At 48.7% G+C, this 15,005-nt stretch overlaps 2 protein-coding genes across 6 annotated transcripts in view; both read right to left on the bottom strand.

Moving 5' to 3' along the window:
- NEURL3 (neuralized E3 ubiquitin protein ligase 3) overlaps positions 1-15,005 on the bottom strand; it is a 215,137-nt gene that overhangs the window by 13,918 nt on the left and 186,214 nt on the right. The gene's annotated exons all lie outside the window — the stretch shown is intronic.
- KCNIP3 (potassium voltage-gated channel interacting protein 3) overlaps positions 1-15,005 on the bottom strand; it is a 115,012-nt gene that overhangs the window by 75,931 nt on the left and 24,076 nt on the right. For 3 of the 5 annotated variants that reach the window (XM_082230442.1, XM_082230443.1, XM_082230444.1), the window contains one exon: positions 14,341-14,506. In XM_082230442.1, coding sequence (XP_082086568.1) covers positions 14,341-14,506 — 166 coding nt within the window. Of the gene's footprint in view, positions 1-2,130; positions 2,576-14,340; positions 14,507-15,005 lie in introns of those variants that run through there. The other 2 variants (XM_082230440.1, XM_082230441.1) reach the window with 1 other exon arrangement.

Genomic DNA, 15,005 nt, shown 5'->3' with positions numbered 1-15,005 from the left:
GACCCACAAATAACCCAGAGATACATTTTAAATAAAAGCACACATTCTACTCATGTAAAAACTTGCTGATTCCTGGACTGTCCGCAGGCCGGATTTAGAAGGCAACTGGGCAGGATCCGGCCCCCGGACCTTAGTTTGCCTACCCATGCCATAGAGTGTGTGCACACTCCATTACACAGACACCATGGCTTCTATCTCATCCCTTGCCGGGTCTGGAGGGTAGGTTTTGCCCATGTCACAAGAGAGAGAAACTAAGTGGGTGCCCAGGAGGAAGTCAGGTACAGTCAGTTGGCATCCATGGGAAGGGACAATGTCCCTGCCAGGGAGGAAGAGGAGAGAGAGAGAGAGAGAGAGAGAGAGAGAGAGAGAGAGATGGAGTGCCACAGGGACTGCAGCCCGCCCCCCCCCCAACAGAAGAAGGGTGCTCCCTGATGTGTAATTGTTGCCACAGAAAAATAATGCAACGAAGCAATGACAACTTCAGAAGCCCGCTACTTCGTTTATGCTAATGTAGCAGGTAAGGTGCCACTTATAAATCATCTAAAAAGACGACCCCGATTCACATTGTTTGTGACTAGGTGACGCATGTGCCTTCCTGCTCAGCCTGTTGTGCAGGAGGAAGCGACAACTTCAATCAAGACGGGTCTTTGGATTGTATCCAATGGTGTTTGTGCACAAGCAGGACACATTTCCACACATGCAACAACACTTCCCCTTCCCCCAGGATGCCCTCCAGATTTGCTCTGAAGGGTTGGAGGACTCTCTGGAGCAGATTTGGGGGCTGAAGGGGGTGGGGCAGGCAAGAAAGTGGACGTTCTGTTGCCCAAGTGGAAGTTGGCTTCTGTCACATTGGATGCAACCACTTAAGCCGTACTTGGAGTGGATTGGCCTCCAATTAGAGGACCCCATTCTGAAAAACAAGGCGCATGGGCACCCTGGCAGCAGGAGACAGGAAAAGTCCAGTGTGAAGAGAGTGTGAAAAGGCCAGAGGGTTCTTTCCAAACTTTGAGCAATTTCACCAGTAGATTAATCAATTACAGCTGTGGCCGATTAATCTGTGCAACCTGATTCAACTCACCAAAGGCAGACTGAAGGGCATGGAAGCTTATGTCTTTTGAGACTATAATATTCTGGTGGGTGTGATACTGAAATACCGAAGGCGGGGAGAAAAGAAAACCGAATGAAGAATTCTTTCCAACTGAGCCAGTTCACACATTCTGCTGCCAGTCCCCCGGCTAAACAGCTGCCACATGTGCAGAGCTCAAGGGAGGAGTGCAGGCTTCTCCTTTATGAGGAACTCATCCCACCAGCAGGCACCTGAGCAAAGGCCAGTGTCCAGGATTAATTAACCTTGTCATCCTAGCAACATCACTTTCATTTGATCTTCAACGGCACACACTCCTGCCTGTACGACACCCAGGCAAGAAACACGAAACTTTCACCGGAGATGACTTACTCTCTCTGAAACAGAGTCTCTCTCTCTGCGCTGAGCCCTTGAGCTGGAAATCTACCAGTTTCCTGAAAAACACCACCCTGTGACCCGGGTGCCACCAGAACCCACCACTTATTTTTTTCCTTTTGGAGGTGCCAACCATTGTTGCAGAAACCTCTCTTGTGGGTAACAAAGGTCTGGCGCGTTAAAAAAAATAACATTACATGTGGTTCGGAAGTGCCAGCTGTTTCCACATCTGGGGTCGGGAAGAAGCAGCAGCCGCGATGTCCAAGTACCCGCTAAGGGGGAAGTATGCAAAGAGAGGAAAACAAGATGGGCCACAGAGTGGAAACTGTCTGTAGCCGGCACTTCAGCATCCAGCACCAACCTGCTGCACTCCCGGTGTTCTAGATGGGAACTCCCATCAGCCACGCAGTCCTGCGGCTGATAGCAGCTGTGGTCCAAAGCCTCTGCAGGGCGCCAGGTTGGCAAAGGCTGTCCTAAAGAATTCCCTAGAGGGCGAGGTCCCTCTGGCCACCGCGTAGGCCTCAAGGAGGGCTCAAGCGCCTTCCGCAAAAATTAATCTGCTTCTCTAAGCCCATCTCGGAGCCATCCAGGGAAGTAACTGCCACCGCCCAGCAAGCCCAACTGGTGACCTCAGCTGCCTCTCCAAGCTGCTGGCAGACCCCTGGGCTTACCTTCCGACGACAGGTTGCCTGAGATGAGGCGGACAAAGCAGCTGATGAGGTTGTAGAGCTGCTTCTTGCAAGTGTGCCGGTAGTCGCGGATCTTGAGGCGCACCTCCAGGTAGCGCACAGGCTTCCCTGACGACGCTGATGCCTTTGCCTCTCCATTGAGGGGCATCCCGTTGCGCTCCAGCAGACTCCGCGGCAGCCTCTCCCCTGCCAGGCTCGCCTCCCCTCCGCCTTGGGCTCCCCTGACTTGCAAAGTTGCTCGGGCTGCCTTGGGAGAGAGCCGGGCGCCTGCCTCTTGCTGCACTGACCCTGTTCCCCTCTCCACCTGCCTACGCTTTGCCTCTTCCTCCGCTTGACTGCCTCTCTGGATCTCCTGGCCTCTCAAGGCAGGCCGCTTCCAAATTTGGATTTTCTCTCGCTGGCTGCTCTCCATTTCCCCTCTCTCCCACCCTCCCCTCGACTTATGATTCACTCACTTTCTAACCCGATTGCAGGAGTCCACAAACTCCTTTCTCTTTCCGTGGAGTCCAGCCCTTTTCTCCTCCCCCTCTCTGGCTGTTCTCTGTGGCCAGGGGCTCTTGGGGGGCACGGTCTGGGCAGCCGTCACTCCCATCAGTAGTGGAGTCAGCCTCGTCCGCCTGGAGCGCCTGCTGAGCCCCTGAATCCCTGCTTCCCTGCTTCAACTAGGATCCGCTTACCAGTAACTCACACTCAACCCCTGTGGTCTCCAGGGAGAAGGGGGAAGAGACAAGAGAGAGAGAGCGATAAAAAGATTATCCATGCATTTTAACCCTCAGAGTCCTGCAAGCTGCCACAACTATTTTCCTGCACTCATCGCTCTCTTGTGCCGCTCCCTCCAGCCGCTTGAGGGTCAGCTATGATTCTTGAACTGGGGACCCCAGCACAGATCTCCTCAGCCAGGATCAGTCCCTTCCTCCTGAGCCTCTCAGTCTGCTCTGTTGCCTGACTCAGCCATGTGTCACCTGGCCATGCGGGAAAGCGTCCCATCTACGCAGCATCCTGTTCTCACTTTGTCCTATGTACACACAGACACACACCTCTCCATCCGGAGAAGACAGAGGCACTATCCCAGTTCAAAGACACAGAGCAGCTGGCGAGAGGTGTGGCCTGTGAAGCAGATGTGACCTGGAGAGGATCCAAAGGGGGCGCATCTAGTCCAGCATCCTGTTCTCACAGTGGACAACCAAATGTAGTAGTGGACTTGGGGCTTTCAAATTTCAGCAGCACCCTGTGCAAGACCAAAATATGGTGCCCCCCTCCCGCCTCCCATTCTAAGTCACTGTGGTGGCACCCCCTGCAATGCCCTCTCGGCTCAGCAGTGTGTCTGCAGGTCCTGGGCAGCCCAGACAACAAGACCCCACCCCCTCAACCTCTCTGAGGGCCAGTGTGGTGTAGTGGTTAAGAGCGGTAGTCACGTAATCTGGGGAATCGGGTTCGCGTCTCCACTCCTCCACCTGCAGCTGCTGGGTGACCTTGGGCCAGTCACACTTCTCTGAAGTCTCTCAGCCCCACTCACCTCACAGAGTGTTTGTTGTGGGGGAGGAAGGGAAAGGAGAATGTGAGCCGCTTTGAGACTCCTTAGGGTAGTGATAAAGCGACATATCAAATCCAAACTCTTCTTCTTCTGATGTGGTCCAAAGGAAAGCAGAGCAAGACATTTGGCACCATCTTGGCTGCAGGAGTTGCCAAAAGGAGGAGTAACAAGGCACCATCCAACTGCCTTAGGTTTTATTCCTTAGCCTAGGTTTAGGAACAGTCTTCCTTCTTCTAGATGGGCTACCTTCCCGGGTTGCATGTATTAGGAGATAATTTGTGAGCCCCCCATAACTGACATGGGGCCTCCACAGAGTTTAATGTGTTACGCTCACACTTCCCACATCTCTGGGAACTAGAGGCCACTCACACCCACACCCTTTGGAATGAAAGCTCCAGAGTTGCTCCTGAGAAAGTTCACTTTCACACTGAGAGATGCATTGGGCAGTGAATGAGTGATGTGGTCACACACCCGAGGCAGAGGTATGTAGAATAATGTACTCACAATCGAGGGGGCTGACTGGAAGGCGGCAAGCCCAGAGCAAGGACTCCTGCAGAGAGGCAGCAGGTGGCCTCATCTGGGAATGGGTGCTTTGCGCTCACCAGAAGGAACTTTCAATTTTCTAATTAATACTCACAGCACCCTCCTGTGCCCAGGCACACAATTTTAGCCCTTCTGATTTTCATGGGTGACTTCCAAGCATTTCCCAGCAATAGATTCGTAGTGATTTGCTCTTGTTCTTTTAAGTTCCAACCCACCCTGTTGACTCTTCAGTGCAGTTGGCCATGTTTAACCCACCTTGTGACTGCTGCCACCATCTCTATGGGGTTGTTGAGGCCTCGACCCCTGTAATATTTGTAGACAGGGGGCTGAGCCCTACAATATTGAGGGGGCAGAGGAGGCCTCTTCACAAAGATGGGCGCTCAGCGCAGCGTGCCCCACGACCGCCGCCCCCCTGCCTACAAATGAGGCCCAGACCACCTTGAACTGTTGCTGTGGAATCTTCCTTCTTGTAGTTTGGATCCATTGCTCCGTGTCCACTTCTCTGGAGCAGCAGAAAACAACCTTTCTCCCTCCTCTATATGACATCCTTTTATATATTTGAACACGGCTATCATATCACCTCTTAACCTCCTCTTCTCCAGGCTAAACATGCCCAGCTCCCTTAGCCATTCCTCATAAGGCATTGTTTCCAGGCCTTTGACCATTTTGGTTGCCCTCCTCTGGACATGTTCCAGTTTGTCAGTGTCCTTCTTGAACTGTGGTGCCCAGAACTGGACACAGTGCTCCAGGTGAGGTCTGACCAGAGCAGAATACAGTGGCACTATTACTTCCCTTGATCTCGATGCTATACTCCTATTGATGCAGCCCAGAATTGCATTGGCTTTTTTAGCTGCCGCGTCACACTGTTGGCTCATGTCAAGTTTGTGGTCAACCAAGACTCCTAGATCCTTTTCACATGTACTGCTCTCAAGCCAGGTGTCACCCATCTTGTATTTGTGCCTCTCATTTTTTTTGCCCAAGTGCAATACTTTACATTTCTCCCTGTTAAAGTTCATCTTGTTTGTTTTGGCCCAGTTCTCTAATCTGTCAAGGTTGTTTTGAAGTGTGATCCTGTCCTCTGGGGTGTTAGCCACCCCTCCCAATTTGGTGTCATCTGCAAATTTGATCAGGATGACCCTGAGTCCATCATCCAAGTCGTTGATAAGGATGTTGAATAAGACCGGGCCCAAGACTAGTGTGGCACCCCACTAGTCACTCATCTCCAGGATGAAGAGGAACCATTGATGAGCACCCTTTGGGTTCGGTCAGTCAGCCAGTTACAAATCCACTGAGTGGTAGCATAGTCAAGACCGCATTTTACCAGCTTCTTTACAAGAATATCATGGGGGACCTTGTCAAATGCCTTGCTGAAATCAAGGCCTAGTTGCTACGGGGGCAGTGGACAGCCAGCAGAGATAAGGCAGCGAGGGGAGGTGGCCGAGCGAGGAGCCCATTTTCGCACACATGTGATAGTGCAAGTGATGTCATGACACAATGGCACATGCGTCACTGGTTGGTGCCACCAAGTCGGCACCTCTGCAACCATTTTATTTTGGGACCTGAAATGCTGCTGTAGCCAAGATATGACATGATGCACGTGTAAGACTTGGATCAGGGACGGGGAACCTGTGGCTCTCCAGATGTTCAGAACACAACTCCCATCAGCCAGAGCCAGTACAGCTGTGCTTTCATCAGCCAGAGCATCACATGGCCGCTCTGGCTGGGGGTGAAGGGAAATGTAGTCCAAAACATCTGGAAGGCGCTAGGCTTATGAAGCTTGCTCTAGGAACTGCCCCCCCCCCAAGTCCCATTCCTTCATGCAACACACTCTGGGCAATGACAAACCTTGACGTTTGTCACCTAAACGTGGCCCTGCCTGAGCCACACTGATTTCTCAGCCCTAGAGCAGCAACCACAGGGGGCCACCAGCTGTCGTAGGCTCTTAAGGTGGTCTCCCCCCTCTTATACGCACTCTGAACTGGCCAGGCTCAAGTTGCTTCTCCATTCAAGTGCAGAACCAGCCTCCTCTCCTCCCTTGCAGGTGATATCTCAGTCCATTCCCCACCACCACCTCCCTTGGTTTACAGCTCAGACTAGGAAATGCTGTGTCCACAAATACTGATCCCACGGGAAGGTGTATCAGTGACAGAGCTCAGCACCAGACCATTCCTGCTTCCCCCTGTGTTATTGGACACCAGCACGGAGGAAAAGCTGGAGCTGGGGTTCTTCAACTCTGAAAAACAACCCGGGGAGCATCAGCCAAGAGAGGCCAGGCTGGTCCTGAAGACAGGAGGCCTCACTGGACCAGGGTGGCTTTTTCCTGGCATGGAGGTCACTGATGGAGAAAGCTTCACCAGCTCAAGTTCTGGGCTCAGCATGCCAGTAACAGTACTACAGGAGGGCAGGAAAAAGGAGGAGGGAGAACCCTGCTGAAAGGTATTTGATCGAGAGAAGGCAGATACAAGGTACTGACCTGGTGCCCTCTAGATGTTTTGGACCACAGTTCCCATCAGCCACAGCCAACATGGCCATGCTCCCACCAGCCTCAGCATCATACGGCAGTGCTGGCGGGGGCTGATGGGAGTTGTAGTCCCATACATTAGGAGGGCACCAGGTTGGCAAGGCCAGTGTAGAAAATACGCAGGTGGGTTCATGGAACATGCTCTCCTGAAAGCCGCAATCTGGGTTTCAGATTAGGTTTGTAAACTGCAATAAAGGTTGGTTGATTTATTTCTCAGTGACAAAACATGGTGTTTTTTTACAGTCAGGGATTTCCTCTCCTACTGAAAGTGTTAACTATGGATGCCTTTGCCTAGAGATCTTGCAGGATTTCAGATGTGCAAGACTGAGAATGGGAAGTATACAATTTCAAGGCCACAAATGGGGGCTGGGCTTTCTCTTTAAAGTAAGTTTTGAGACCTCAAGGTTGCAAACATGACAATAAAATATTAAAGGATCGGAAATCAGCAGACAAGTCTAAAAGAAGAACAACTCATTTTGTTTTGTAACCTTGGACGGTTCCTAAGTATAGCATACAAAAGTTGTTGTTGTTGTTTGAGGGTCTGATTCCAGTTTATTGTTTTCTACAATTGAAGATTAGCAATTTCTGAATAAGAATATTGTGGAGTAAGCTCAGCCGGCTCATCACCTGCAGTTCACAAGCAGCAGCAATATTCCTGATATATGATATATTAGCATAATCTGATAGGCATAATGGCTTTAGCACTCCAGCTCATGATGCATTTCCAAGAAGGCTGTGTCAGAGCTTCAGATACAGACATTGTTTGTCCTGTTAGTTTCTAAAAGGCATGTGCAAAATCCACCCAATAAATCACACTCATTTCTATGCCTGTGGTAGCAATATGGGAAAATCCAGCCAGATGGGTGGGGTATAAATAATAAGTTGTTATTATTGTTATTATAACCAACATCTCCAGTTTCAGTTATGTTAAACTGTGTGGATCACAGTCACTGTTGAGCTGGGTCAGTGCGAAGTCACACTTACAGACTGGCCTGGCAGTTTGGAGACACACTACAGACAACTCAGCCAGGCTGTCAAAGGCTAGTTGCCGTCAGGGGTGCCAACTTGAACAAACTATGGGGGGCAGGTAATCCCCACCCCACCTAATTGATCACCCTACATAGTGCACACACACCGTTTGAATGGCAATGCCCATCAACTTGGGGGGAGGGGAGCTCAAATATTTTATTGGGAGGGCCAAAGATATCCTGGCCCCTAGGAGTTGGCGCCTATGGTTGCTGCTGAGGAATGGCAAGGATCCCAGTGCCATGACTGATAACAGCTTGCAGGGGCATAGCATGGGGGTGCCAGAGGGGCCGTGGCCCTGTGCATGGATTTTTGAGGGGGCGCAAAGCAGGCACCCTCATGCAGGCACCCCCACCACACCCTGGCCCAGCACTCCTCTCCTAGTGTGGCTGAGATGAGAACTGGTCCATGCTTGGGGTGCAACATGGGGGTGCCTAGTTTGTGCCCATCAAGGGCCATGTCAGCTGTCTGGGCTCCCCCTGCACCAGTGAGAGGGCAGGCAGGCAGGCAGGTGGCCCAGCACGGCTCTGCTTGGCTCTGGTGCAGAGCAGGGTCCCTCCAGTGGGGTCAGTGGCAAGGGCTGGGGTGGCACAGCAGGCTCCTTCACCCTCCACATCCTGCAACCGGGCACATGAAGACACCCTGGCATGCACCCACACACCCCTCTGGCATGCATGTGACACCCCCCCTCCAGGGCACCATGAGCTCATTCAAACTGCCCTGGGGATGTTTTGCCTTTCTAAACAAGAGCCCATGATTTAGAAAAAATAAATAAAAACAATCCTTTCCATCAGCAAATTCCATATCAACAATGCTGGTTTAAAATGCTAATTTTCAATATGTGTTGAAGCCACAATCATCAAGAATGTGGATCAAGAGTCATTATAAACATATTTTCTGCTTATTTTCCCTACAGATAATACCACGGGGGCATAAAGAAGGCGCATGACAGGGCTTGCAAGAAAAACAGACCAGGCTTCCTGTGCTTTGTCTCCCAGCCTGATGCACTGCCACGAAACACAGCTTGTATGAACACAATGGTAGCTGACATTGCTCTGCAAGGTATTTTGCTTGTGGCAAACCGTTCCAGAATTAGGCCCACCAGCTTGAGAACCTTCAGCGTCACCATGAGCTCATGGTATTCATGGGAAGCAAAACACAACTGGACTGTTAGAAACAAAAGTAGCTGAGTAAACTATTTCAAGAGGCCATTTTATTATATCAGAGATGGGTTGCCAGGTTGTACCTAAGAGCAACACAGGAACATAGGAAGCTGCCTAATACCAAGTCAGACCATGGGTCCATCTAGCTCAGTAGAGCCTGCACTGACTGGCAGTGGCCCTCCAGATTTCAGACCAGGATGCCTCTCTGCCAGTCCTTCCTGGAGATGGTGTGGAGTTGCAGTGGCTGCAGAAGTACACACAAAGCCATCACTGTCCCTGGAATCTGACTCACACTAAGGCTTGGACCACACCACATCACACCAGAATGTTGCTGTCTTTTACATGTATGTCACCACTACGTATAGCCCTTTGCAGAGTAATGTAAGCAAGAACTGGGGGCGGAGGCTGTTCCAAGGTGCTTCCAGTCTTGATCTTCCAGCCAACCCCCACAATGACCGAACCTTTGAGAGCTAGCATGTTGCTGCGGTTCGAGAGTGTCAGACTAGGAACAGGGAGAGCAGGGTTCAAATCCCCAGTCAGCCATGAAGCTCGCTGGGTGGCTTTGGGCCAGTCGCTGCTTCTCAGCCTAACCTGCCTCACAGGTTAATTGGGAAGAGGGAGAGCCAGGTATGCCATCTTGTGCTCCTTGGACAAAAAGGTGGGATATAAACACAATAAATAAAACAAATAAAGCCTTCTGCGTTTGAGGCAGATGCTCCATGATTGAGTTAGTACAGTTGTTCGCTATATCGAGGGCCAGCTCAAAGCATGTTGGTACCCTCACGGCACCTGAGTGCATCGGGCTAGCTTGGCAGGCCATATGTGCCCCCCGCCCCCGGTCTGTCTACTTCCTGCCCCTCTGCTTCTGCCCCAAGGTGCCCCAAGGTGGCTGAATGTAGGCCAGCCCTACATAGACCAGGTCTTTGTCACAAAGCTGAAGCTGGAAGATACAGGGCTACATCGCTCTGATCTCTTGCATCTCAGCTGCTGGGATGTTGGGGACATTTTCTACGGTAGACTTCCTCATTCTGCTTTGACCAGGGAACAAATAGAGGTGGAGCCTCACAGTTCATGATGCAGCTGGCTGCCTTTCTTTTATTTGAAAACTGGCTGCGCTGTAGCCCTGTTTAGTTTGACAGTAAGCTGACACAAACAGAGGACTTCAGCAAGTGAAACTATCCCCCTTGAATGTCAGAAAAAGCTTCAGCTGCCAAATGTCTGAGTGGCATTAAAAGCACCAGAACAGGGCCAGCTAAAAAGGTGGCAACCCCTAAGTACACTGGGCAGACTTGGGTCTCCTAAGTCAGATTTGTTAGGTTGCAGCATCAGCGGGACAATCCTTTGCTAAAAAAGTACCGGTAGTTCAGACAGTAAATTGTATGTTTGCCACTAGAGGGAGCCAGTGACCCAACAATATGTACTTTAGGTCCTCAGTCCCTTCTTCTCTGGGTACAAATGGAAAGTGAAGTTCTTTTGAAGGAGCTTCCAGAAAGGAGTTTGCTCTGGAAGGAGCGCTGCATTCGGGTTCTTCATGACATTCACACAACATTGCTAAAACCCAAATGCCAGCCTCTACCCCTCCCCAATTAAAGCCAGATTTTCCCTTTCTGCGAAAACAAAAACAAACAAACAAAAACTTATAAATCTGCCATAGTAGCTGGCTGGTGGGGAGTTTTCTTAGCGCATCCTTTTGGTGGGTAATTTGTCATGTTGTTTTGGTGAGTGGTCACTCTTGGCACACCCACTAAAACCATTTGCTCCTCTGAAGAAACCAGAGGCCTTCCTCCTGGGCATTGTCGGCCAATTGGTGTCAAAGAAGGACAGAACTTTCTTTATGTATGCATCAACAGCAGCAAGAATACTCATTGCAAAGTATTGGAACACACAAGATTTACCCACTCTGGAAGAATGGCAGATGAAGGTGATGGACTATATGGAATTGGCAGAAATGACTGGCAGAATTCGTGACCAGGGAGAAGAGTCGGTGGAAGAAGATTGGAAGAAATTCAAAGACTACTTGCAGAAATATTGTAAAATTAAGGAAAGTTAAAATGATGTTGGATGGAAAATAAGTGGTATTGGTAAAAAGTTTTTTAAGAGCATGCAAGTATGGATTGTTAACACTTAAAAATATATATTTACAATAGGTGATGACACAGAGTCATGAAAAACGACAGAGGGTAAGGATTTGCTGAAAGGTCTTTCTAAATGGGAATACAAAAGGGGAGGTGTGAGGAGGTCAAAGATTCATGGTAATGAGATAAAGGATGACTTAATTTTAAACTTTCTATGTTTGTTTTTTTCTTTTTTTATATATCTAATCATTGTCTTTTTCTCTTGTTCATATAATTTTTTCTCTATGTGTGCTCTTTCTTTTTTATTCAACTTTCTATTCTTTTTAAATTGCTATTTATGATCTGTATGAATTGTACTGTATAACTCTATGTTTACTTTTAAAACCTTAATAAATATTATTTATTTTATAAAAAAACACCATTTGCTCCTCAACTGACCACCATTTTGCTTCCAGTAGCCCAAACTACCTATTTACCGATTTCCACCAATTGCCAGTTTTAGGCACCCTAAATTTCAGAAGGCAAATTCAGATAATCTCAAGATCTTCTACTACTTTTAGAAACAGATGTTTAGAAACAGATGTTTAGAAACAGATGTTGCATTTCCATTCCTTAAAAAAAACCCCACAATGCCTCTATTTTGCTGCTAAGTTTGCTGCTGCACACGTGAAGATTTTTTTAAGGTGTGCACACAAGTAGAGGAATAACTATGCACATCCGTGGAACTGGTAGAACTATTGAAGAGCGTGGGGGAGAATATGTTATGCAATGTGATGTGATGGTCTATTTATGGACCACATTTTGGTCCAAAGGATGCCAAAGCGATAAACTGCATATTAATACAAAAGGAATATTATATGAATCAATCAAAACAATATAAAATAGCAAAACCACAAAATACCCACCAATCACACTGGATATATATTTGTGAGCTGCCTTTATGTTTCTCATGGCAGAAGCAACTTCCCAGCCTCTCCCTCTCACTTGGAAGCCGGGCAAATTCACACATCTCCACTCTCATTTAGGAGGAAGCCCACCAACAATCAATCAACTTTGCCCTCCCCATACCCTAAAGGGGGACACACAAAAGGATGACTCCCCTTCTGAGCCAACCCACTTGGGACTGTCCCACCAACGGCAATCTGCCACTAATAGCCCCTTCCAAATAAATAGGCTCCCTCCTGGAAGCCAGCTATAGCTGTGGCAAAATCTTGCTCTTCACAGGTTGAGTTAGCTGGCCAAATATTCTGGTTAGCGGTTAAGGAGAAGGACCAAAGCAAAACGTTCCATCAAGCCCCATTCACTGGACAGGAAACAGCAGAATTTCTGTGAAACATGTGCAAGCTCTCATGCCAATTGCACACACAGAAGAAGCAAATCTGAATGACCCATTTGTGATATGAAGCCTCACCTGGAAGTGTCCACCAAAGGAACAGAATGCATGTGCATCACTCCCCACCCAGCACCCAACCCTGCAGCTTCTTTGGCAGAAGAATGACAGTCGAACCAGCCATTCACTGGTATGCACACCACGCCCCCAGGACGCACATCACACCCCCATGGGCAATGTGCCATGCCCCTAGGACGCACACCATGCCCCCCGGGATGCGTGCCAACCACGCCCCTGCCTGCTCTCCACCCCCAGTGCCAGAGCATGCAGCTTCGCCAATGCTGGCAGGATTTCAGATGGAGGCCATTCCTAGCCACACTTGGACTTGCCAGAGATTGAACCAGTAACCTCCTCAGCCTAGGGAGCTCTAGGCCACATGACATTTCCATTTTTGATGAAGTTATAGTCCAGAATTTAATTATGAACCCACCAATTGGCGCTCTCAAACAGTGACATGCAGTGAATTTTTTCATAGGGGAACAGTTAGGGCCGGAAGCGACAGCTTGCGAGAGCGATGTCACTCGTGTGACGATGTTGTGCACGTGAGCACCACGCCTCCCTGCCTAAGCCGGGCAGAAGCTTTCTGGGCTTTGAGAAGGAGGTACCAAGCTTTAATACTATAAACACTCTTAATTTACCAGGAACATTTTGGGGACTAACCTAGTCTCCCTATTCCACTGACTACACACTACTGCTCTCAGACCTTTCTGTTAATAGAGCCTGGACGTCTCTGACAAAGATCTAATTGGGCACTTACTAACGGCAGCAAGACTAACGATTGCTAAACACTGGAGGGACACAACTGGACCTACTCTTTCATAGTGGAAAGTGTGGCATTATCTCATTTCTAGAGAACCAACCCCAAAATCAAGAGTTTTATGTGGCACTTTGAAGACAGACATATTTGCTTCAACTTGGAGCTCTTTTATTAGTTATGTTAATAAGGAACACAACCCACAGCATCCTGCCTCATACTATGTATACATCTGGAATGTTTAGCATCTGTATTTATGGTTTAATACTGTATTCCCATCGTGTTCATGGCACTTACTGGCAATCTTATGCTTTCATATCTTGATGTGTAAACAGTTTTCCTGGCCTTATAGCACAGTTGGTTGGAGTGTGTTGCTGATAATGCCAAGGCTGCAGGTTCGATCCCTGTATGGGACAGCTGCATATTCCTGCACTGCAGAGGGTTAGACTAGATGATCCTCAGGGTTCCTTCCAACTCTCTGATTACTTTATATTCTTTGTCTCCCACTTGTAATAGAGTTTTGCTGTTAATATTATGCTGTTTTGCTGTTATTATTATGTTATTATGAAGGATGCACTGTGTGGGGATTGCTAACCACAAGGATTTGCCCTTGTGCGAAGGTAAATAGCTATGTGTTCTATTGTTACTTAGAATCATAAAATCACAGAACCACAGGGTGGGAAGGGACTCTGAGGATCATCTAGTCCAGGGTTTCCCAAACTTGTCTCTCCAGCTGCAATTCCCATCATCCCTGACCCCTGATCCTGCTAGCTAGGGATGATGGGAGCTGTAGTCCAAAAACAGCTGGAGAGACAAGTTTGGGAAACCCTGATCTAGTCCAACCCCTGCAGTGCTGGAATATGCAGCTGTCCCATACAAGGACTGAACCTGCCACCTTGGCATTATCAGCACCATGCTCTGGTCCAGTGATGGCCAAACTTGGCCCTGTTTTGGGACTACAACTCCCATCATCCCTAGCTAACAGGACCAGTGGTCAGGGGTGATGGGAATTGTAGTCCCAAAACAGCTGGAGGGCCAAGCTTGACCATCACTGCTCTAGTCTAATGAACTGAACTTGATGCACTGCATTCACCTTTGAAATAACTGCTACTGATTCAAAAATGACAAATATCTGCACTGCTGAAGGCAATCAAAAGAGAGCAGACGCTTCCATTGCACTCCTTACCTGATCCCTGGGGAGAAGTGCTGGAGAGGATCCACTTCACCAAGCAACATTTCATCAGAGCCTTGCGGGTGAGCCGCGGCTTCTGCCATTTCACGTTCTCCTTCCTCCCGGGAGGAGTCTGGCCTGGATCACCCAGGAGGCTGCCATCGGTCTCCTTGCTGTCATCCTAAAAGAGAACAGGTACAAGAGGCCTCAGAATAGTGGTTTTCAACTCCCTCTTAGTCAAATACTCCATGCCACACGTTGTGATATCCTGAAAAGCCCCAGCCCCATACCCTCCCTGCTACCAAATAATAATAATAATACAATTTTATACCACCCTTCTTGGTTTAAAATATAAAAACACAAAAATACATACTATTGGGGAAAAACAAACAGACAAACAAACCAATCCTACACACACACAGTTTAAAAGACCATAGATTGCTTCATTAGCCAAAGGCCTGGAAAAAGAGGAATGTTTTTGCCTGTCACTTAAACATATATAACGACAAGCCTCCCTGGGGAGAGCATTTCACAAGAGGGAAGCCATTGCGGAAAAGACCCGTTCTCATGTTTCCACCCTCCAGAATTCTCATGGTGGAGGCACACGAAGAAGAGCCTCAAAGGATGATAGCAGGGTCTGGGGAGAAGCAGTCCTGGATGACAAACTATGTAGAAACTAG

This window comes from Podarcis vaucheri (assembly GCF_965113315.1).
Source record: "Podarcis vaucheri genome assembly, chromosome: 7".
NCBI classification, from domain to species: Eukaryota; Metazoa; Chordata; class Lepidosauria; order Squamata; family Lacertidae; genus Podarcis; species Podarcis vaucheri.
The sequence above is the reverse complement of the archived record's forward strand: the minus strand, read 5'-3'. Positions and strand labels throughout refer to the sequence as shown.